At 39.2% G+C, this 25,705-nt stretch overlaps 1 protein-coding gene across 2 annotated transcripts; it reads right to left on the reverse strand.

Annotated features, from left to right (window-relative positions):
- phldb3 (pleckstrin homology-like domain, family B, member 3) lies at nucleotides 1-25,705 on the reverse strand. Of its 2 annotated transcripts, XM_067600834.1 has the most exons (15): nucleotides 25,213-25,704; nucleotides 16,490-16,635; nucleotides 16,139-16,249; nucleotides 15,306-15,443; nucleotides 14,715-14,843; nucleotides 12,921-13,103; nucleotides 11,068-11,181; nucleotides 7,578-7,679; nucleotides 7,100-7,187; nucleotides 6,382-6,547; nucleotides 4,500-4,581; nucleotides 4,048-4,197; nucleotides 3,198-3,405; nucleotides 2,862-2,947; nucleotides 1-859 (listed from the first exon to the last, which is right to left on the reverse strand). In XM_067600834.1, exons 2-15 carry the CDS (start codon nucleotides 16,631-16,633, stop codon nucleotides 725-727), a joined length of 1,836 nt encoding a protein of 611 aa, XP_067456935.1. In that variant the 5' UTR covers nucleotides 16,634-16,635; nucleotides 25,213-25,704; the 3' UTR covers nucleotides 1-724. The 2 variants fall into 2 exon arrangements, with proteins under 2 accessions (XP_067456935.1, XP_067456936.1); XM_067600835.1 differs by lacking the exon at nucleotides 11,068-11,181 and having other exon boundaries at nucleotides 25,213-25,705.

Below are 25,705 nucleotides of genomic sequence, written 5' to 3' on the forward strand. Positions count from 1 at the left end.
AACTTTTTATGAATAAACATTTAATAGTGCATTCATAACAGTGTATGCCTTCCTTTATTTGCACATCAAACCCATATAAATTTCCAAATAACTTAATTCATGAAAAATTACAAGTACAATCTGTATTTCCTGAAAACAAAGATGCAGGATGCGGACATATTAGTGGGAACACCTGACAATATAAAGCAATCTGATGCAAAATGCAGCTCAAAAAATTATCACAGAGGTTCACTGATAGACAGTCTAACAAATATATATTTATTGCGGGCTGTCATATTGGACTGCTTTATATTGTACAGGTGTTGCTATCCCTGTTGTAGTGGGTTGTAGTAGTATATACTAGTCCTGTAATGCTGGACTGTGACCAGCAGGGGGAGGTCAACCTCAAAGAGTAAAACCTTCCAGTAACAGCAGGCTGGTGCGTAAAGCTGCCTGTGGTTTGCAGCTGGTTCAGCCAGCGGTGAACCTCTGCCGCCACTGAAGCATCACTCTTTCAGTAACAGTTTCCTCCACTGTGATCGAGCACATCTGTTCGGCACCTCGAACCACTGTACCTCTGTGTCTCACGCACGTTGTCCACAGATTCATGAGTCCAGGTACAAAATGAGCCCCTGAGGTGGATCTAAGCCAAACCCGCCCATCAGTGAGGGCGGAAAAATGACTCAACGCATTTATAGCCTGCTCAGTAGCTTCACTCGAGGGTTTTATAGTCACATATGAGAGGTCAATAACGGCTGTGCTCATCTGTTGCCGTGACGATGACATCCATCCAAATCCTCATAGATATTGCATTGGTAGCCACCAGGAAGAAAAGACGGTCGTATGTCTTCACACAGAACGTCAGACTGGGCCGCGGAGACTGTAGAAAAGAAGCAGACAGTAATAATGTGATAAGTCTTGATAAAGATAAGGAAGCTTTTTGACATGACTGAAGGGTTTTACCATTATGGTAATTGATTTGTTCAAGATATCTCTTATCTCACTGTAGGGATTTAAATTCCTCCCACTCCAAAACTTATTAAAAACACCAATTTTCAGCAAACCCACACTGAAATTACATTTCTAAATAACCGTAAGATACCACAAAATTTCAGTTAGAATAGTTCATTTGAAGCACTTTTAGCGTTACTCTTTTGAGTCTTTACTTTCCTGAGAAGAACAACAGGCTTTTGTTGCTTCAGTTTGAAAGAATTCTTTGTTGTTTTTCATTGCAATGCCACATCCAAAATTATTTTTGAGGACAAACTACAGTATGTATTTCTCAGTCTGTATAAGCATACGTATTGAATTAGATAAGACTGATAATTGGATGTTTTATACAACTTAAATTAACACCAAAGTTAAGAATGTAACATTTTATGCACAATCAAGTGTCCTGAAGGCAAATTATTTTGTTGTTTTACTTGAGCAATTATGAATAGTCTTCACGTTTCATGATGACATAATATAAATAACAGGGTTTCCCATGGTGTAACTGTAAACCTATGGTGTCATATGACACTTGTTCAAGCACTGAGACCTGCCAGCAGCAAATAAAGCTCTACTTAACAGTTCTAGTGTTACCTAGTGTTACTTACATCTGCAATTATCTTAGATGTTAAATCAAAGGCAGGATACCTCTGTGATTATTTCAAATTGCAGAGGTCGTCTGTGTCTTTAATACTGTGCAAATCTATTAATCTGTTACAATTGAACCAGTTGCAAAAAAGGAACAAGATCAAATCAGTAAACTTTATGTAATGGGAAACCACCACAAAATCTGTGGCTAGTACATTCTCAAATCACATGAGGTCACAAGATAATTGCAGTTAAGTTTAGTGATTTAACCTCCAAATACACACACATTAAAAAAAAAAAAAAAGATTTAAGTGGGGGCCCTCTAGGGTGCTTCCTGAGTTGATATCATTATCTTTAACTTGTCTCCATGCAGTGCAGGCTTGTTTGTATCTGCATATTTTGACCACTTTTATTGTTGATTGAATTTTCAACGCTTTTATTCGTAATATTTGTGCTTCCAACTTTTTGCCTGCCCAGCGACTACAGATGAAAATTAGCCTTTCTGGCTAACTCTGGCATATTTTCAGAAATGTTATTAATATGCGCTGTCCCTGTCAAATAAAGTAATAAAATAAACAAAAATAAAAAAATAAAATAAAACAATATGCTTGAAGTGGCTATAATCAATATTTTTTATAATAACAATTTATCAAATGACTCTGTAGCTCCCCTAAGCTTTACAGAACTTTATAGTGAGTTTCAGCTCATTGCTGTTCAGCTTAAACTTTACTGTTTTGGTTCACTCTCACAGCTCTCACAGCTTCGTTTTCAGCTGCAGCAGGCAGCTGTTTTCAGAAAAAAAGCTCTAAAAACTCATTGTCCACTACCTGCTCAGCACCAAACAGCAAACAGGCACAGTTAATGACTAGCTGGTGAACATAGTGGAGTATTTAGCAGCTAGAGCCAAACATTTCCCTTGGAAGTTGGTAAAGATCAAAAACAGAGCTAAAGGAGAGTGGACTTACATTCACCATAATGTTGCTCCATAACTGCAGAATGCGTAAATAAGCAGCTGTTTGATAACAAGTTCAATATATAATCTTAAAAGGTGACGATAATGTCAATGTTGTGTTCACAACTTGTTTCTGCTGGCACCCATCAATTTTTTTTGGATAGATTATTGGGATTAATAAATAGGCTACACTGGCCTGTACAGGCTCTTTTCACCATGACAAAGGGCTTATAGCCTGAAGTTCAGTTTTAATTGTATTTCTTGAAGTTTTTCCCTGTGGATGTGAAGTCCAGCACTTTGGCACAAACTCAGTGTGTTCTGTAAATAAACTGTGTACTATATAAGGACTCACAGAAGTGGCTGTTCGTAGATGGTCGTAATAAACTTCCTCTATGGCCTGGAAGTAGATGACTCCCTTTAACTTCCTTTCATCACAATCTGCAACAAAGGAAGAGAAAAGTTTTAAAAAAAAAAAGGACTTGATTAAACTATCGGAAGTCTTACAAGTTTTCAGTATTCTGCCATTCTATTAGGACTTAAAAATACTTTCCGAGTTCTATTTCTTTCAATAAGAAACAATAAACATCTTTACAAAACACCCTTTAGTGCATTAGTGTGACACAAAGACAGTCTTCATTCATGCAAATACAACCCCAAACATTTACACCACTCTCCCAGCCCGTCTAACCTGTATAGTAAGCTAGCCGTCTGTGGTCCATGTCAAACAGGAACCATCTCTTCTTCCAGGTCTTGACCCTCCCCCCTCGTTTGGTCAGGAAGCCTGCACAGCGTCGAGACGTCAGCCGCAGGTCTGTGCAGCCAGCCACCCCATGACCCAGAGACTCCACATGGGCCCGGAGGTCAAAGTTCGGAGAGAGGAAGAGGGGCAGGCTGCGCTGTTGAGGAGACAAACAAGAGTTTAAAAGAGTTACTTCATTTTATTCCCTGTGATAAGAAGTTAGTCTTCAGATTTATAAAAGGATAGGACTACAGTAGTTTATCCAGTGGGTGTTTTTAAAGGGAGACCTATAAATTTGATCGGGTTTTGTGAGATCATGTTATCAGGAATGTCTACTTGGCCTAAATTGACCTGTTATGCTTTTGTACATGTAGGCCTACCTAAATTTGTACATAAACGTGTGTCTGCTAAATATTTCCCAAACTCAGAGACCCGCATTGACAGTATGAAGAATATTAGTCCTAATGTGCCCCCAATCATATTCAAACCTGGTTTTGAATATTACGATATTCATATTCATGTATTTACAATTAAGTGTCCAAAAAATTGACAGATGTCATTTAATATTTTTGCGGGTCCAGAGGCTTTTAAGGGTTACAGGTAGTGTTTAAATACAGAAAAACAGGTAGGTATGCAAATGATGCCCACACAACGTTTGTTATTTTCATTAACTTCTCTTACAAAATTACACAAAAAACTACATTCTACTAAACATGACCAAATCTGAAGTATATTTTCATCAAAAACACAATCCAAAAAAGTGTGAAAATTCAGGCTACTTTCTAAATTACATTGATACCTGAGGGGAGTTTGGGGGAGAACTGGCCTTTGGCTGCTCCTGTGGTTCTGGCTCTGGCTTGTGTGGAGTCTCTGGCTCTTGTGGTTCTGTTCTGGAGGAGTTGAGCTCTCTCTGTCTTCTCTCCTCCAACAACAACCTCCGTCGTTCTTCCTGGGTGCACATATGTATCACATAAAATAATTTGCTGAAATCAATACGTACCCTGAGACATTTCCCTTTCTTGTTGGAGACTGAAAAATTTTTTAACCCATATGACTGTAAATTTTAGACAGTCTTGACATTTGCCAATGCTGCAAACATGCATTACAAACATTCGCACATCTGCTTGCTGTTTTCTTGAACCATCGTGTGCGAGCTGAGTGGGTGTCAAATGATCAGACAGCCATGCCTAACGCAGTGTGTCGCTGGTGATTAGAGGTGCCAGCTAGTGTTTCCCACAGCAGGTGACTCACCCTCTCTCTGAGCAGCCTCTCTTTCTCTGCCTTGGCTTCTCTCAGTTTCTTCTCAATCTCCACAAGATCCAACAGGCACGGGCTACGAAAATAAGAGGAGTTATATTCACCACTGCTGGAATCAGAGTCACTGTACTGACCAAACACAATAAAGATTAAGATATGAACATGCCAATGAGAATCAGTCATTTACACAGACATTTAATGCTTAGGAAATTAGCACATTAGCTGCATTTACTTTCACCAAATTGAAGCCAGTATTACAAAATATACAGTATTATGGATCAGTTACAGCGGAGTGGGTGTCAAATGATGTTATAACATGTTAAATATTTTTTTAAAAATGTTATGTTAAATGTTATGCAAATGTTAGAACAAAAAAATACAGTTAGAAGTTAGTTTGTCAGCTATAAAAGGAGGCCTGTTGATCAATACTTTGATATGCAACTTCTCAATGCAAATAACAGAGTTACAAAGAGGCAAAATCATGTGTCCAAGACTGCAAAACTCAAAATTCAACATATGCAACATTGACGTTTTACATGACACTGTACGCAATGTTAATTATATGTTAAACATTCACATGGACAGTGCAATGCATGTACCTGAACATCTTGAAATTTTCTGTGCAACAGCTATACAAATGTTTTATTTGTTACTGTTTGTACTCTTATGTTTTTACACCCAACCTCATCTAATACTGCTGTGTAAACCCTGCATTCATTATGCAATGTAAACTGTTAATGACTAGCTTTTCACCCACCCTATTAATACACTACACTTAGCTATCACTGCTGCTGTGTGTTAGATTACTGATAAAGACACTGAATGTGTCTTTTACAGTGGTAGTTGTGGCCATCATTCCTATCAGTAATAATAACACTATGCTTGTCAAGTTAGTGGCTAAGACCTGGGAAAGTGTCAACCATGGCAAAAAAAACCCAATGGGGAAAGAAACATGCCAGGTCCAAAAATCACACAGGTTTTTGAAAAAACTTTTATCCAAACTTATATTGAAAGGTAAAACGAAGGTGAACGGTAAAACTATTGCCTAAAGTATGCACTGTTTGACTTACTGTGCCTCATTTATGTGCACACAGTTGTTACTGGCAAATTGGGTGCACTTACTTTTGGTTTTACCACCAAATAAAGTGGTTTAGTTCATCTATTTAAACTTAACCTGTCTGATCGTCTGACCGCTCATGTTTTCTTGCCCCGTCACTGCATTCCCAGATCTCAGCAGTTACTTTGGTGAGTACAGTGTTACCATAACCAGAGAGAAATGATGGGCAAATTTAGATTTAATTAGGGCTGCAAATAACGATTATTCTCATCATCGATTAATCTGGTGATTGTATTTTGATTAATTGATTCATAGTTTGCTCTGTGAAATGAAAGAAGTGCCCATCACAGCCTCTCTGTGACCAAGGTAATGTAAGGTGACCAAAAGACCATATTCAGTTTCCTATTATATGCTGTAAGACAACGAGAAGCAGCAAATCCTGTCATTTGAGATGCTGGAACCTGAGAATGTGTGACATTTTTCACTATTTTTGCTTAAAAAAAACGACTGAAATTAGTCATCGATATATCAATATAATCAATATAATTAAAATAAACTGGAATTATCCTTGTCTTGGTAACTGCAGCTTACATAAAAAGTGATCATAACAATGGTCTTCTAAAATGAAATCTTTCACACACTCCAGAATTATCCATTCTTTGAGCCAAGGTATAAACTACAGTATATGAATTACATTCCTTCCCTTTCTGTTCCATGTAATGTTTCAGTTCTTGAATTAAAGCACATTCAAAAGCCTGTCTTTACTTCACTCTAAAAATAAAAATAAGTGTTTATCAAATGAACTGTAAAGCAACTGACCTGGCAGCGCGAGAGCTTGTTGCACTGTTGCATGGAGTGAGGAGCCCGCCGCTGCTGTTGGTCCCAGGTCTGTGCCGGCTGCTGTGCCCGTTGCTGAGTCTATGGGAGGGGAGGGGGGAAGTGAAAGCCTCTGGGGTCTGGCTGTCTGGGACCGTCCTCACCAACCCTGAGAGAGGAAGGAGATAGAGCAAGACACATGAGAACAACATGCGTAAACAATAGCTTTATATAAGACGTAGTGTGAGAGAAATCATGCAAGTGGTGGCGGCGTATCAAGATGTTAAAATCCCACTATATCAAGGATTTTCAGTTACAGCATGAATGAGCAGCGAAAGTATGGAAAAGGTCATATAGGAGAGGCACAAAACACCTGGCAAGACTTGACATGACCTTGTAAATCTGGCTACTTTGATGTTTGGTGACAGATAGGTGTGTTAGATTACTGCTGAGGAGATTTTAGGCATAAGTATACGGGAGCTCCTCTGGCTCTGACCTCCTCCTTCTGTACAGGTTAATCCAGTTTTCTCCCAGCGTATTAACAACGTGCTGATTCTACCGACACACCTTTGATTTGACTAAAAGGGAGAGAACTGAACAAACACTTAGACAAAATGAGGGCATGAGTGCAGAGAGAGAGTGTTTATTGTCCTATATCATAGTGCTCTCAGCTTAAGCAATCAAGAGCACAATAGAAAATCGAGGGCAGATAAAAGCTTACCCTGCGCTGAGAGCGGCCTGTCGTTGAGTTTGTTGTTGCGATGCGAGCTCCGTCTTCTGGGCAAACTGGCGGATTCTTTGCATGGTTCCTACAAGGAAAAAAGAAACAGTGGAAGTGTGTTACAATAAGTACAATCTGTGCGATAATGATTTCTACTGAATCACTGTCATCTCACTTTTAAACTAGAGCTAAAAGCAAATAATCGATTAATCTTTTAGCCTAATGTCTGAGATTTCATCTGAATCTATTTTGGCAATTGATTAATCGTTTTCAAGTCACAAATGCCAAACAATTGCTGCTTCCAGCATCTCAAACGTAAATATTTGCTGGTTCTCTCATCCTTCTGTGATATCAAACTGAGTATCTTTGCGTTTTGGACTGTATTTGAAAACTTTTTCTGACATTTTATAAATTAAGCAAGTGATCATTTAATCAAGGTTGTTGACACACGCCGTATCCATGGTGACCTACTGCATACCTGAGGAGGCTTGTGAACGGTCAGAGGGGAAAGTGACATCATGCAGGGGGCCGAGCTGGTGATGTTCAACCAATCCGTGAGCGGTTTCTTCTCTTTGAGAACCTGTAAGGCAAGATTCAATTTTGTTTGAAAGTTATCTGTAAAGAAAACTGGCTGCGAGGTACAAATACTGACAGTTTACATGAACTGGAGCAGGTGGGAAGATCACAAACACATACATGGCAATTGACAGAGCTGCTGCGTTAGACATACCACAGCTGGCTGAGAATGAAAACTTGTCTCCACCTCCAAGAGGGGATTGTAATGAGTTAAAAAATTATCATTGCTTCACTATCTTTCCCCTCTAACCCTCCCTCCCTGCTTGACTCACAGACACATGAGCAATTCAGTCGCCGCATGCAGTGCACTCTTTAACCCTTGTCTGTATCTTTCCTTACTCTACTCTAGTATATATCTATATATGTATTTGCCCACAAGGAATTTGTGGACAATGAAGGTTTAAAAGCTTTTACACATCAGTTACTGATCTTTTTGTGTGTTTTTTTGTGATTTAGTGGATATCTAAGAGTAAAGTTCTTCCTGCTTTCTGTTTAAAGACCCATTCAGATTAATTTTTCCTAAACTACAGGGTTTTTTTTCCCTCTCAGATACAACAAGATCTCACCATTTAGGTTTACAACACATCTGTCAGAGGTAAACCACATCGTCATATTGTAGTCATACACACTTGGTCATGTTGTCTGACACTCTCTCCTCCTCTGTACTGCCACTCCCTTCTGCCCTCCCTCCAGCTGTCTCTCTATTCTCTCATTTAGAAGAGCTGATGAACTCAACATTAAGGCAGTTTTCTGACAAATACAATTTTAACGCTCGTCAGCCATGCAGATCAATTTGAGTGCATTTTTTTTTAGCTTACCGCTCGCTGCAAGGATGTGAAACTTCTCCCAGCTTCTCTCCCTCTCACTCATCCAAACACACTCTCTCACTCACATGTGCACACACATTCACAAGCCCAGCACCCTCCCCCACGATACTTACTCCTCCCTCTATCCCTTCCTCACCCTCCCTCCGGCTGGAGTCAAGCTATCTCTCTCTCTCTCTCTCTCTCTCTCACACTCTCTTTCCCTCCCTCTCTCCATGTCTGATTTGCTTTTTCCTTGTCCAGATCTTGTCTCCTTCTCATTTTCAATGGTGCCATCCTAAGTCTGATCAAAGGCAAACCACTGGCTATGTGATAAAGTCACAGTATGGTTTAATTAGTGACTGAGTAAATCAAATACTAGCAAGTATTCAAAATAAACATTGATAACACATGTAAGATGTCCTCAAAATTTTAGAAGAAGAAAACAGTCATAGGACATTTTTCTATGTTCTATATCAAGGAGAAATGAGAAGGAAAAGTCTGTATCTGAAATCAGTATATAGGCCCTACTACTCACTATACAGGGAATTCTATGTAGAAGACTACATAGTGCATCAGCAAAATCTTGGACACTTTTCAGGTCATTAGGTAGCTCAGTGCACAGGGGAAAAAAAGGAAATTGCCATTTTTTCCTGTGTGCGCAATGCATTATGGTATATATATCTTGGTTAGTAACAAGTCATTACTATTTATGTTGCACTGTGGGATAATTTAAAAATCCCCTCCAGACATGTTTGAAGACATATATAAATACTCTGCTTTGAATAATAATTTACGTCTGACATAAACACACAAAAAAAGTTCAATTACCTAGTTAGACATTCTTAATATGACATCTACTCCTTATTGAAAAATACAGAATCTATGAATATAGATTATTTGAAAGTTTTATCTGCTGGACACAATATGTCTTCTAGTTTACTGAAAAGTCCATTTTCAGTGTATGTACACTGGAGACTTGGAGTGTCTACATCACAGTTGTGTAAGTTGCATACTGAACTTTGACTGGCTCCAAACTAGCTGTGATGTCACAAACCGTGCTCATAGGTACACACCTTAACCTGAGATTAAAAGGTCAAATTCAGCAGATGAATTTTCAAAACAGCCTTCTAGTGTCTCTGTACACACACTATTCTGTATATCCACCTGAAGTAATTTTGAGTGCAGAGGGACTTTAACTTTGCTATGCAGGGTATAATAACTACTACTAAACATTACAAAATGGAAAACACGCTAAGAACAACTTCAGACACACCTTTAGCTAAGTACTAATAATGCTAGATATTGTTGTATCACTTTCTGTAAATTAGCTTGTTAGCACAGTTGATCAAGGCAACATAATTACAGTTACTGCAGCTTGATAAACCTGCTTTAGTTGATTTTTTTTTTGAAGCAGTGTAACAAGCTGTAAACAGAACATTGTCATGTTATCATCTTATAGAGTTGATATGGCAAACATATTAGCAACCAGTTAGCCATTTACTCATCCAGCAGACCTGTAGGAATATTAGCATTCATTTGGAGATGTGTTTCTGGCCACCTGGAAAATGTAAGTTCAATATTTACTTGTCTGTTTTGCACTTCACCAATGAGAAAAATATCTAGCTATTTAGCTGCTAAATGCTCCACCATGTTAATCAGCTAGTTTACCAGCTATTCGCTAACCTTGTCTGTCTGCTGTTTGGTGCTGAGTAGTACAGTAAAGCTGCAGGATGCAAAACCAAAACAGTGAGCTAAAAGATGCTAAAATGCTCCATACCCCTAAGGGGAACTGCAGACTCAGGTTTGTCACTACAAGTGACCTCTCATATTACAGGTAATCATTCTTTCCATTATTAATATGAAAATATCAATTAGTGAAGCTTTACCACAGCTGATCCAGGTAAGATAATCAGCTGGTTAATGTATTTTGGGAGGATGGGTTATTTTATTTGCCAAATGTGTATAGCAGTTAGTACACTTGCACTCTTAAAAATGGGTTCTCAAACTCCACCTACAGATGTATGATTTAACCAGAGAGATTATTCAAAGTACCTCCAAAACATCTATCTGAGAAATGTTAAGCTGTGTCAAAAATCCCTCACATCATTCAATATTCCCTACATAATAGACACTCAAAAGTTTACTCTAGATGTTGCAGGAAACTGAGATTCTGTTTAGTAGTAAGATGTAAATTATCATCATTTTGCGACATCACTGACAGTGTTGCATTACTGTAAATCTATCTTAGGTGAAGTGACACTACATACTTTTTTTGTTCCATGGGAACTTTGTGAATGCAGAATATAGTAGTGTTATTACAGTAGCACAGTATAGAATTCAGATGCTCAAATAAAAAGACAGAAAGTCAACACACAGTAGTAGAGGTAGCAAATAGTTACAGCCGGTGCCTTCTGTAAGATGCGTTGGATCCCTACTTTTAGTAAAACTCATATACTATTTCCAACACACACATCAAATATCAAAAACAGGCTAATAAACAACTACAATAAAATATTACTGATTATTATTAAATAGTAGTAGTGGTAGATTAATTTAAACATCCACAATAGCATAAATCCCTCTTACTGTTTGATGTTGAGTATGTACAAGTTCTCTCTTCTCTTTCCTCAAGGCGGTCAGCTCCCTCTCCTTCTCCCTCTCCATCTCCTTCAGCTGTTTATCTAACTGCTGGACTCGCTCCTGAAAATTCAGAACATAATTTCTTTCAGTGTGGAAGGCTATATGGTTTCTTCTCCTCAAAAGAAATGTCACGTGCTGTGGCTGATTCATGTGGCCAGTCTGAGTTTACTTAATCTTTCCATTATGCTGTGATGTAATATTGGATAAATATCCCTGATGTGATGCTGTGTGCATTGTGTGAGTGGATGCAGAACAACGAGCAGAGTTGATCTCTTCGGTCAACATACAATGCAAATCAAACATCCATTTTGCAAGTTAATGAGACGCACGAGGGAGACACACGATAGCAGAGCTGAGAGTGTAACTCAAAGTAATGATGGACTGATATAAAGTCAGCAAATGTCACAGTGTGAGAAAAGAGATGTGTGAGACAGAAAGTGAGAGACAGGGGCTATAGAGATGAGCTGTCATCTGCAGCGAGGCCACAGTGCAGCTGAGTCAACTACCATCCATCTCACACAATCCCTCTCTTCATCCCTCACTCTGCACTCCTCCTCTTCCTACATACTCCAGCTAATTGAGGAACAATTCTATATCATTGTCATCATTTATGTTTGTCCATATTCATACGCTCTTGTGGAATCTGGCCTGTGAAATGGTTCCCATGTCAGAATGTAAACAAAGACCACATGTCCAACAATTTCATAATTATCATTTATCCATGACTGTCATGAGTCAAAATTTTCCAAATCCCCTCATGTGTTTTATCTTTCCATCTCCTCCACTGTTGTGTCTCTTCTTCTGCTTTCCTTCTGTCTTGCTCTTTCCTTTCACTCTCATGGTGGCCTCTGATGTAATTAACTAGCTAGCTGTACAGAAGTCATGTGACAGGATCAGGGTGATGCTGATGTGTGTGAGGTAAAGAGTTCATTCTCGTGTCACCATTAGATGGGGTGGTGAGAGGAAGGAGGGCAAGCCTTAACCTGCACTGACAACCATGGACTGTGACAGGAGAGGAGAGTGAGAGAGTGTACTCTACATGTGTACATGTGTGTACTGTAACTCCATCCGAACAAGCCATCTAATGTGGTAGTAAGTGCTTTAAGGCCAATAAACGAAAAACCAATATTTTTACTGCTTTGGTGATCAATGCCAACAACTCTGTGATTACTGTAGGAGGAGCTCAGATTTGTGGCTTTAAAGTTCACTTTCTGGTCTGCCCTTTTCTTATTTTAACTCTCAGAAGAAGGAAATGAGTTCCACCAAACTCCCAATAGAAGTATGGTGCTAAACTCTCATCAAGAAAAGAAAAAAAACCTTCTTAATTCAAACAAAAAAGCAGCTTCAGTAAAGGCCTCTGTTGGACTGATGCCCTGATGAATTATCTTACTGTTTACAGTCATGAAAATATGACTTTACTTTGCACTGTATGCGTGTCCAAATGGTGGACAAAATAACAGGAACTGTTTACAGTGTACAATAATCAAGAACACATGTCTCTGATACAGTCTAAACAAACACTGAACATTGAAAGCTTCACTTATGTAGATTTTTTTTTTTTTGTATTTCATTACATTGCGGGGTGTTCCTGTTATTTTGTCTACCTGCTCTCTCTCTATATAAAAGTCTGACACGTCTGTATTGAATGGAAGTTTGTGTGAAGGTTAATCCTACGTCAGTGTGCAAGGGTTTACACTGACTTGAACCACATGACATGCAGATAAGCTGCAAACCTGTGTAACACGTCAGAGGCAGCTGTGAAATTCTCTGAAAAATTCCTCCCGTGTCACGTTGTTTACCTGTGCTGTGTTGACCACGTGCTGTTGACATGAGATTTCCTTCTCCATCTCCCCTTCTTTCTCTCCCTCCTTCTCTTTGTCCGCCACGCTCTCGTCCTCCTCATCGATGCCGCTCTCGCGCTCCAGAACTCGAAACTCCCAGTCCTCAAATGCCCGAACCGCCGCCTCCATCACCTCTTTCTCCTGCATTAAAGACAGAAACATCTTTAGTCTAATCTAATCAGTTTTTAGCATCCTTTGTTTTAACTGTCAGTGCTCAGTTCTAAAATGCTGTAAATCCATAATAGATAAAGAGAGTTAACACCTCATTCGCAGTTGCAGTGAATTATTAGAAGATTGTATGCATTACAGTAAATTAACATACAATAAATATACAGTAGTATTTATTTGTTAGGTATACAGTCGCCTCAAGTTCTTCCACACAGGGTGTTTAATGCATTTTCTGTTCTTGGATTCTGGTGAGCACCATTTGACATGTTATTAGTTCTTTACCCAGTTTGTTATTCAACCTCTCTCTAAACTCATTTTACTCATTCACTCACTGTAAATACATTTCTGAAAGACAGACTTCAGTTACCTTTATTTTTGTTTAATTTTGTGTAAAGTTCTGTGCAATTTTCTTTGGAAATAGTGATAATCTCAATATGCCACACCTCCATTTGTTGGAGTTGGTTCCTTTGATAACTCAACCACTATTATAAAAACAAAACTGAATCCTTTCTCAAGATAACATTTTGTCAGTAGTGTATACATTTTTGTATAAAAGAACATATAGAATAGTTTTCAAAGGGAGCTAAGACATGTGCATGTATGTAAAAACAGTGCAAGTGCAGGTCAAAGTAAAAACTTGTGCAGCCTCATTGTTTCATAATTGGGATACCTGCTCTCTTGTTCTTGTGCAGTATTTATTTAAGTTCTATGTTTGTGTGGTTTTCTCTGTGAAGCAATCTGTGACAAACCTGTTTTTTAAAGCTCCCTTAAGTCACAATCTGCTGCTGGACTGTGCTAAACCATTCATTAAACGCTGCTTTTGAAACAAGGCTGTCTCACATCTTGTCCTGTCACATTCACAAGAAACAATACACATCCTACTGTATGTACTATGTGTGTGAGTGTCTGTGGAAGTTTCTGACACATTGACACATCAGGTCAAACAGGTACTGAACAATAACACAGTCAGTCTGTCAATAACATGCATCTGAGACACACTGTCATCAAGTATCAGTTGCAGTTTTTTTCTTTCTTTCATTTGGACAGTTGCCATCAAGATGCGATCAGTTATTTAATTTTCATTCTTATCTTATTCAGTTAACAAGTTCAGCAAGATTAGATAGTCAAAGTTTCAATTGTCTGCAAAAAAAAAAAAAAAAAAATCACAGTAACCTACAAAAAAACAATATATTCATATGTTTCTAAATATGATTAGCAACCAAAACTCTCTCAAAGGCTGGAAAAAGACATGGGCTGTTTTTGTGCTGGTTTTGACTCATAACTGAATCACTGCTAATCTGATAGATTTTGTATTTAGATAACGTCACTTTGCTAGTTAGATTACCACAACTTCTGGGAAGTTTAGCAGTAAAGCTACAGCATTCAGATCTGTTGTGTTGTCACTCTATGTTTGTGTTCAATGAGTTTCTGTTATTGTTTGAGGAACAGAAAAAGAGTTGAACTTTCTGCAACATATAGTTTCAGACATCATGACCTATTTATAAAGGAAAGGGTTTTTTTTGTTTCCATCCATGTTGCCACCCTCTGAAATGGTTAAATACAGTACATCTTTCAGCCATTCACCTGCTGCAGCTGCAGTGTTAGCTGTTCCCTCTGGCTTTCTGGCTGACTGGGGATTAGTTTCTCCTTCTCCTCACACCTCCTCTTCAGCTCCTCCACCCTGTGTCTCTCCTCCTCCAGACTCTCTCGCTCCTGCAGTTACAGAAAAGGCGAGAAACAAGTGAAGCGAGTCATCCTCTAATTTGCAAAAAACAATTTCAAAAGAGAAAAAAAAAAACACAACAAGTTCATTTCACAACTATGTTTATAAAGTTTGCTCTGGATGAGTGGAGCTATCTGCCTTCAAACCAGCTCTGTACCGGAGCCTTTCACATCAACAACAATCATTGCATGGGAATTTACCTATCATTGACATGATCTCGTATTGATGCTAGTGGACCATTACTGAGCCCACATGTTTCTACAGGTGAAATCCCTTAAGCCAACTTTTTCCGTTGTGATTGTGATCCCCGTGCTAAGCCATCACAAAATGTTACATCAACACATATTAGTCTTCATTGTCTCAAAGAAAAAAACCCAATCAAGGTATAAAACATCATAAATGCAAAACATATTAATTTTATTACATGATACCACACAGTGCGTATCTATTACCTTTTGTCTGTCGGTGTGTCTGTGCTTCTCCCTTTGTCTGGCCTCCTGCTGTAGAGCCTTCAGCTTCTGTGTGTATCTGTGTAGCTGGTTCTTCTCCGTCTGCAGCTCTCCCTGCAGCAGGGCGATCTCCAGCTGCAGCTGAAAGGACAAGAGACGCCGCTGAGGTGAATCATATTGACCAGAGCTTGAGTAAGTCAGAGATATGCATTCCTTTACCATGACTGTCTCGGTGTTTGGAAATGTCATGGAGATTTGAATGTGCAGACTTCAGCGGAAACTATACTAACTTATAACTAAAATTTTATTGTTTCTTTAAACACTCAATGGATGCTGTTAATTTTTTTCAGCAGTCATAGTGCATAAAAAAAAAGGTTTGCCCCTATGTATATATTTCAAGTTATTCTAGGGCTGCAATTAACCATTATTGTCATTATCATTCATGTACAGATTATTGTCTTGATTAATTGATTAATCCTTAAGCCTGTGAAATTTAAAAAAAAAAAAAATGTGAAAAAACATCCTCACAATTTCTCAAAGCCCATGGTGACATCTTCAGATCACTTGTTTTGTCCAATCAACAGTCCAAAACCCTAACATATTCAATTAACTATTATATATGACAAAGAAAACTGATCAAATCGTCCAATTTGACAAGCAAATGTTTGTCATTCTTTTGTTTTAAAAGATGAATAAATCAATTAATCAACTAACCCTTTCAGCCCTAATTGATTCAGTGGTCTGTTGAACACTTTGCACCACATGGAAGTAAATCAGTTGTTTTCCTCGATCAAACAATTGATGTTTTTGTGCAGCAAGAATCAGCATCTCCTCACCTCAATCTTTAGCTCCTCCTTCTGTTGGTCGATCTCTGTGATTCGCTGTTGGAGCATTGATGGCGATGGCAGAATCCTCAGTGAGCCCACCTCCAACTTTTTTATACAGGACTGACAGAAAGGGAAAGAAAACATTCAAGTCACCACATGCAAGCTGTAAAGCAGTAGACAGTTTAACCTAGAAAAGTTGATGATTCCTTGGTTTAACTGCATTTTTTTTCTTCTTAGTGCACATTCAGGGGCTACAGTACTGAGGCTGGTTTTATGTTCCTTCTCTACATTATTTAACATGACAAGAGCTGCACAAATTACTGCATCATCATCATCAACAGCTTCATCTCACTCACTTACCTTCTCACTCTCCGTGCTGCTACTCTCCGTGTCTGACTCCGCCCCCGAGGAGGCGGGACTTTGACCAGCCACTCTGGTGATCCACGGCGACCGCAGCCCCTGCTGCCACTGGCTCCTGGAGCTCTCCATGTTATGTTGGGGCATTTCTAAAGGCCGAGACAAGGGAGGCAGTTAATGAGAGGTACGCAGCAAGGAGGGGCCCGGGGGAAGGGGAGGGGGGTCTAGCCGACTTTAGTGAATATTATGGTAATCTAATCAGCTGCACGGTTGAAGGCGTATGAGGGATCAGGTGACAGTTCACAGAGGGGATATTACAGCTGAGTAATACTGCATAAGCACTTTAAAAACACAGGGTTAGGGTTATTCCAGAAACCAGTCTGTGATGGAGAAAACACCTCACAGTGAGGAGGAAGCAATAGCGAAAGAGAGGAGAGAATGCAGGATGTGGGTGGTGGTTTGTGGTTGTGTTTCAGGGTCCCTCTTAGTGAAGGACTCTGGCGTGTGTGGACACAAGCTTTATGGAATAATATTCTTTTCTGTTTGAGGCTTCTGATGTGCATCAACAACTACAACTAGAACAATCAAACAATGAAATACTAAACAATGAGAAATCGCCCACAAAAATGTCAAGGCACATCAAAATATACTTTGAAGTACTTTTTTATTGTTCATGTTCATATTCATGAGCATTTACTCAAGCAAATAGCATTACATAGTGTTTACACTCTTCTACATCAAAGTGCTTCCCAACATTGGGGAATATTTCAATTTAAAGGCCTATATTATCCCGGTGTCTTTATTCTGTTTTGCCCTTTAGCCCTCGTCTGTGTGGTCTCTACACAAAAACATGCGTGCAGCAGAGACGCACATGTTTGCACAGACAAAAAAAAACAATTTGTGGGAAAATACTTTTGATTCCTATTGTCCAACCTTTTCCCACCATCTTCCCTTGCCCTATGTGCCCTCTTTCTCTCTCCCTCCATCACGACCTTATTAGGCTGCAGAGAATGCAGTCAGAGTGGAAGCGCTGAGATAAATATACAGCCCAGATATGAGTGAGGGCTTCCAAACAACGACTGGCACAGTGACATCGAGAGAGAGAGAGAGAGAGAGTGAGAGAGAGAGAGAGAGAGAGAGAGAGGGGAGGGCAGGAAGTGGGGTGTAAAATATCAGAGGCCAGTGTCTTGTTTCTAGTGATGCAGCAAAAGCACAAAAAGCAGCTTGACAGAGGTGTCCATAAAGAATGCAATAATGTTCAGAGAGGAGACATATTTTTCCATCAGGATTTTAATGGATGTAATTCCAATTGCAACAATCTGTTGACTCACTGGTGGGCAATCATGTTTACTGGTTGATGATCAACATCAATAAACTTGCATACAGTCTGTGTGGTGTGAATTTAGAAGGACGAACAAAAAGTTAAGTTCATTCTTTAACTTTTTCTTTATGCCTAATAAGACAGTGGAACACTACAGCATACTTTAAAACGTATTTTTTCAGCTCTGTGACTGATTAACAACCAAGACTGAGTGTTCAAGAAAACACTTAAATTGACACTTGGATTTGTGATTGAATTGGCCATCACCTACTGCACAAGAGGAATAAATTGACATGACATGAAAGGGAAAAGGAAACCCATTAATGGTCCATGAGTCATGCCGTTTTTCATGGTTTATGCAGTCAGAGTATATGATAATGATACAAAGATCCCATGACATGGAAGCTACTAAAAAAATAATATATATTTTCCATGGAAATATAAATACTTCTTAATAGAAAAAAACACTCATATCCATTATAAAGAAGTTTGCCTTACAGAGAAAAATACCGAAGAAAAAAAATGATTTTCTAAACAGAATAGTTGGGTTTAAACCATACACTGAAAAGTAATGTTCTCTGTCCTAAGAAAATGCTGACCACTGTAGTTTACAGTAAATGAGGTTGCCTTGCCACAAGGACAGTTGAGAAAATGCTTCCAATAATAGCAAGTGAAGAAAAAAATCCAGAGAAAATGCAAATGCTGGGGTGCCAATGAACTAGATTCCCTTGAAGTAAAAATGTGATAATTTCTCTTGCATGGTATAAAGGGCCATTGCAAATACTTGTTTCTGAACGGCTGGGAAGTGTTTAAATCATATTCCTATGTAGAGGGCCAGTTTGAAGCCCACAGTAACAACGGCATTAAGATATGAGTGATTCTACGATAATAGACAGTCATCAATGACACATCACAATATCATTGTTACTGTAGCAGATAATATACCCCTAATATGCCAAAAGCTGCACCAAAAGCAGAAACCAATCATATGCAAAGTTTATTTACTTCATGACGAGTGTTATGAAAGGCTTAATGATCTGTAACAAGGCTGACAGACACACAGCCAAATGTTTTGTGTCAAAATGCTGTGCGTTTCTTAAATGTTCATCTGTAAAATGTTGAACTGGCAGAAAGCAGAAGACGTATCGAACATTCGTCCCATTTCTGATGTTTTCCATCGTGTGCTACAACACTCTGCTCTCCAGTAAAAGTAAAAACTTCTATGGAAAACAAGACAGAGAGCTTCATACTGAGTTACATTACTATCCAAACAAACATCAGTGCAAGCGTTTGCTATCTGACCTCTAGCTAAAGTCCACTCAGATACACTATCAACCCCGGAGCAGAGAGAGAGAGAGAGAGAGAGAGAAAGAGAGAGAGAGAGAGAGAGAGAGCAAGAGAGAGAGAGAGGGGAATTCAGGAGTAAAGTCCATGCTTTCATGTCAACACCGTGGTTTGTTAAATGTAACGAACAAAAGCCTAAACAAACACAACGCACTGACAAGACAAGAGAACGAGACAGTAAGAGGAACACCAACTATGAATATAAAAATCAGCAGATGCAGATGAAGAAAAGAGGGCAAAGCTCAGCCTGAGAGCCAGATCAAAGAACAAAACACAGTTTTGTGCCCAAAATAATTGGACTTGATTGCAGGGGAGGGGGACGCCTCTGGAGAATAAGATAGCGGAGCGTGAATGAACGGAGATGCAGTTCAACATCAAGTGTGTATGTTATGTAATGACTACCCAGAGCTACCACAAGATATAACCCTAAACTCTTAAACTGATACTAGAAGACTTAAAGACTCTGTATCAGTCTGCAATGCTAATTATCAACCACAGATCGGCAATAACCAGCAACAGCTGACTCACCAAAACACAAACACACACACACGCCCACAGGCAGACCAGTGTGAGAGAGCTATGCATGTTCAACAAACACGACAAGCACAGAGGAGAAGAATGCTACATATTATCTTACAATGTGCTCAAATCAGCAAAGTCTGATCACTAATTATTTCACTCCCAGGCCCCAGTGTGACATTTCAGTGAACTCCATTCATTCACTTGTGTGTTTGATCTCAACTAATCCAGAGAAACATACAGTTCAGTAAAGTCCAGTACATACAAACAGTACTTACTATCACTTGAATTTATGCACAATTTTCAGTACTTTTGCCTCATCAAAGAGTTTGTTTTTTTCTTTTTTTACTGTTTATTGGTAGCAAAAATAGAAACACCACTTTCTACAGAGACATACTGGTGATTCAGTGGTCAGACAGACTGATGTTTTTTTCATTACATTAAGCTGCCTTTTTTTTTTTGTCTGAATAGCAGAAATGCAGACTAAAGACCACACAATGCCCACCTATAAATCTGATAGCACATACGTTAAATTATAAGATAATTTCCAAGATTGTGAGATTTTTATTTCTCCTTTTAACAAGAAAACATTTGGTACGATGACGATATTACAGCACATTAGGGGACATAGTGGTGAAATCAGTAGGCATGTCATAGGAACATGTCATAAGGGGGGAAATACGTCTTTGTAAGATGAACATATCTTGTTCTAAAGAGAACCAGAGGTTGCATCATCAACGTTCAACCTATAGAAGACCATTTAATCAACTAAAAGTGGAGTTGAGATGAGATTTTTCATATGACGATAGCAATATACTTTTGCATAGATGAGTGCTACGTCCTACCATCCTATCCTACCATCTGTGAAACATATTAGTGTGATGTCTCTTCTTCATTGACACCAAGACCTTTGCACACTTACATTTTGACAAATGAAATGGTTCTGGTCCTCAGAGCGCTGAAAATAGCACATACCACCCAAACTGTGGCAGTAACACTCAGTAGCACTCTAAAATGTCCTTGACCCTGTCAGGACCCCCTGCTCATTGGTGAGTGGCTAAAAGGAAAAGTGGGGCTAAGCATTGTGTATACAAAACCATAAAGTCAACACTGACAACGGCTATATTCCAACAGCAACATACAGGACAAAAGAGCTCTGACGATGGCATGCTGTGTGTGGGTGTGAATGCTGATTACAGCTTGTGGCTATGCGTTCAATGCAAGAGCACTATAGGAAAAACATGTCACACACATAGCGCGTGAGCAAAACTGCCTTGTAAAGAGGGGGGCAGCGTACAATGCCAAAGTAATCCACAGAGGCCAAGCTCAAAGGTCAAGTCACTCTCAGGTCATTCAAATCAATAGCTGAAATGATCATTCATAGCATATTCATGTACTTTTTGTAGAATTGAATTATATTGTGGTAGGTCTGAGTGGATGGGGATGCAATCAGTATCATAACAATTAATTGCCATGATGTATAAATAAATATCACAATAACCGTAGCTCATACATGCAAACTACAGCCAAATAACAAGAATAATCAAAACTGAACTGCAAAATTAATTGTCTACAATATTAAGCTTTTTTCATCTCTGTTTAATGATTTACTGGAAAATGTGGAAAAAGGAGCTTTTTTTTTTTTTTTTTTTTTTTAATGGAAAGTATACTGACTCAGCTTTGACAGGGACTAATCTCTGGGTTACTGTGCACTACCAATGTAAACAGCAGACAGGGCATGTGTGTTAGCTCTGTGGGCTGAAGCAGAATTTCCAATTTGGGACAATATGAGGAAGACTGATCTCACCAAAAAATCTATTTAGTGTAAATAAATGTTTAACTGACCAGAAGCAGCAGTATGACTGAAAAAAACTGACACTTAACTCTAAATATCTACTAGACCTGACTGTCATGAGAGGTTTTTAGAGCATTAGTAAGTTGTGAAAGCTGTCATGCTCACCGCAACATGAGCAGCTGCTATTATTATTATTATTATTATTATTATTAGTCATATTTCTATAATTATTATTATTATTGTTATTATTGTGCTTCTCTGTGTCTCTCTCTCTCTCCCCTCTCCCCCTCCCTCTTTCTCTCTCAACCCCACTGGTCAAGATGGATGATTGGCCGCCCACCTAGAGCCTGGTTCTGCTTGAGGTTTCTTCCCGTTAAAGGGGAGTTTTTCCTTGCCGCTGTCGCCAAATGCTTGCTCATGAGGGAATGCTGGGTCTCTGTAAAATAAAGAGTACGGTCTAGGCCTGTTCTATCTGAAAAGTGCCCTGAGATAACTTCTGTTGTGGTTTGGCACTATATAAATAAAACTGATTTGCATTGAACATACATTCACCATGACCTTGAACTACATTTAACTGCACTATACTGTACAAGTGCTGCATTGCCCTGAGCACTGTGGCATGAAGCATCCCAGGGGGGCATCTTACAATCCAGATGACAAAACGCTTTACTGTAAGTAGTTGTCTCTCATCTGCAGAAGGCACAGGACCAAAACCAGCTATTAAGCCAAGTGAACAAGTAGGACAAGTCACATATCCTTTATGGACCATAGTCTCAGGCTGTGGCTTCAATTAAACAGATCAATCTCCAGGCTTTACAACATTTTATGCAATAGCGGCGCTGACATCACCACATCACTATATTACACACACAATGTTTCCAGAAAACAAAAGTAATTTTCCTTATTTTCATTGTAAAAACGAAGGCACAAAGACATGTGGAAGTCTCTCTTTTTGCTGCCTCCTTGCTGAGGCTCTGCTGCACTTTGGCTCTAACCACAATGGGATTTTTTTAGAGGGAAAAACATGTAAAATCTGGCTCTCATTTCAGAGAAATAAAGGGCTGACCATTTAAACTGCTGGTTGGCAAACCTTTTGTTTTGTACTATAGCACACTATCAATTTCTACTAGATTGGATTGAAAGAGGGAGATAGGAGTTCATATTGTGTTCACCCATGTATGTTTAATTGTTTATATACTCTTACTTTGCTTTCTTGAAAGAGATTACAATTAACATTTTTTATGTGCCTATCTAGACTTGGGACCAAAGAGCACAAAGTCATTTGACTAATTAAATGCTGTGGACAACCCAGCAGCAATCTCTGGACCCGCTGCATGTGGCTCCTGCTGGCTCAGCACCGAGAAGCAGGAAGCTGTCATCACACAACAAGTTTCTGAGCAGGAAGAGCAGGTGAAAGAAGGGAGTTTTGGCTGTCACCCAGCTGTCACTGTGGGACTGTGAGAAAAATCCCGACACCTGGGTTGCAACACATATGAGAAAACCCTTGATGGAGTGTTTGTTAAGCTAAGTGGCACATGCAAGAGAATAGCTACAGCATAAGCCTATAAAGTGACAATGTATCAGGCCATAAAAGGAAAACAAACAACCTAAAACACTTAGGCAAAAAAACAGCTATTAGGAATGAACTTTGCATATCTGGGCCCATTCTGTTGCTTTGTGGTGTATTTTTATCATTCCTGTGGAAAATTGGCTGAGTAGAGGATGTCAGTTTGAAATGTTTTGCAGTGACTACAATGGCAGCTTTATGCAAAAAGATTTTCCTGCAATCTCCATCCCTATTGGTACATGACAGATACTGGCATCAGTCTCACAGAATCAAATATCAGACTTCTTTCCAGTTCTAGGCTAAAAAATGTGGAGAAATCAAATGCAGAGGAAACTAATATACTGGTTCCTGTATTACAAGAAGCTTGTATTACCAAAACTAGTGCCAATACGACACTGTAGCTTCAGTAACATTGCCAAATTAATACTTTTTTCAATCCTCTGATTTAAGGGATATCAACAAAGCCAACTTTCTCAAATGTTACACGATGTTTAAAAAAGCAAATGTACAACAACTTTGCTTGAATAAAGTCTAAAATGGTCTAAAACTGTCAAAATCATTAATTAAATCAGGAACTATAAGCTGAAAGGAGCCATAAACAAATTATGAATCTGACCAGACGTTTAAAGTCGGCTTTCAGTACTTGACAGTCTTTGACACTCTGGGCTGCAGACAAATTTCAGTCAATACCAAAAATAAATAAATAATTTGAGGTTTGATACCTATGAGAAGCCTCAACTGACCACTATGCAATGCACGCATGTAGCACTAAAAGGCTGCTAATCAACATCTTACTCCAACTTCAGCTGTCAACATTGCTCTTGCTCTTGCTCTTGCTCTTATCTACAGTTATAACTTAGAAGTGAATGTAAAAGATTCATATCTGTTCAGTGGAAGAGGGTTGGAAGGTGTACTGGGAAATGTAGGAAAGCAACACAGCAACGCTCCTTCACAAAATAACTCCTGGTCTGCGGTGTAAGGGCAGTCTTAAAGAGACAGGAGCTAAAACCGCCTGTTTCAGACAGAGGCTGAACTGAAGGGCTTAATATAGGGCCGGTATAAGATAAATAAAGAGTTTTTTGAACTGTAAGTCATCCAAAGGTATTCCTGTAGAGCCCCAGAATAAAAATATAGACCTGGAAATAGTCATGACACATCCCCTTTAAGCCACACATACATATACTGTAAATATAGGCTTTAACTAGGCCAATACATCTCACTGATGGAATGACAAAACGCAGAGGAGAAAAAATATTGTGAGAAAATCTCTCAGGGCACTTATCGGTTGTAATCCTTCTACTGTTTGTAACTCCTGGCATCAGTACAGGTTCAACAGCACTGACAGAGATTCCTCTGGCCTAAGTAAATCTTTGGGAATTGTGATGCAAGAAAGAGTGATCCATTAATGACAGCCTGGGACCAAGGGCTCAGACATAGATTTGTCCAATGCTGGTCAAAACTAGGCAATGGGTGTGTATACGTGAGAGAGAAAGAGAACAACTGAACTCCCCAGACAGCAAACCCTTCCTAAACCTTCCTCACAATCCTCCCTCAACCTTCACTCCCACCCACTCTGTTTACCCTGTGCGTGCTGATGGAAGGATAAAAGGCGAGATATCCCAGGGTCATTGTAAACAAAAGGGGAATTTGTGTAAACTGAGGTTATTGTCATGGGACATAAGGCTTCACTGAGAACCAGCAATTGAGCTCAAAAAACGAGAGTCACTGTGAATTTTTTGTCAGAGATAAGAAATGAATAATCATAATTATGCAGGTCTGTATTTAGGCCAAAGGGTGGGACAAAACATATAGGCTATTTTGAAGCTCTCACTCAATTACAAACAAGAAGGCACTATATTTGTTTCAGTGCATTCAGCATCAGGAAGCTATAGGTTATTAATTCCTCTTTTGTCAGGGGTGCAGCCGGATTAACAAAGTTGATGTGATGTAGACTGCAACAGGAGAACTCCTCATCTTCCCAAGAAGCTCCAGTTACCCAAACAGTAAAGCGAGGGGCTTCCAGCATAGACTACTTTAATATTTTGTCCCATAAGCCTATGAGAAGTTGTTTTTTTGTCTCATTTGTACAAGAGGAACTACACAAGCCGTAACTTTGGAGGTAGAAGCCGTTTCTACTGACTTAAACAATGAAAAGCTAATTTAAGAAAAACAACTCTTACCTGGAAATGTTGCTTCCTGTGCGTCCTCCAATTCATACCATTGTGACAAAGCCGGGCGAAATCAAAAAGAGGGGAAACGCGAAAAAACTTTATCGAAACGTCACTTCAGCGAAGTTTTCAGGCGCTTTCACTTTCAGACACCCGAGTCGAATCCCGTAAAGCAACTCTGAGCTCACTAACTGTTTTCTTTGAAGCGGACAGCTACTTTATCTCCGCTTTATCTTCACCTGGTTTGATTCAATCCCTCCCAGGAGCAGTGACAGAGCAGTGTGAGCCGCTTGTCGGCGTCAACAGGTGAGATTGAGTTGAAAGCATGCGGAGGAGGGGGGCGACGGAGGCGGATACCGAGCAGCTAACTTAATAAAAGTGTTTTGTGTCCGATCCATAAATGTATAAAGCCTTTATATCCGTTTCGTCTGAACAAACTTCACCACCGCTTTCTGATTCCCCTTCAAGTCCTGCACTGAAATGGGATTTCTATTCTGGGAACTGA

This window comes from Thunnus thynnus, chromosome 10, assembly GCF_963924715.1.
Source record: "Thunnus thynnus chromosome 10, fThuThy2.1, whole genome shotgun sequence".
Lineage (NCBI taxonomy): Eukaryota > Metazoa > Chordata > Actinopteri > Scombriformes > Scombridae > Thunnus > Thunnus thynnus.

Excerpts from the sequence above, each read along its gene's own strand:
- phldb3 (XM_067600834.1), bottom strand. The coding sequence starts at position 16,633 with ATGCCCCAACATAACATGGAGAGCTCCAGGAGCCAGTGGCAGCAGGGG. Across the intron at positions 16,250-16,489 it reads GCAGCACGGAGAGTGAGAAG|TCCTGTATAAAAAAGTTGGA; the intron begins GTAAGTGAGTGA and ends CCTTTCTGTCAG. Across the intron at positions 13,104-14,714 it reads TAACACTGCAGCTGCAGCAG|GAGAAAGAGGTGATGGAGGC; the intron begins GTGAATGGCTGA and ends TCTTTAATGCAG.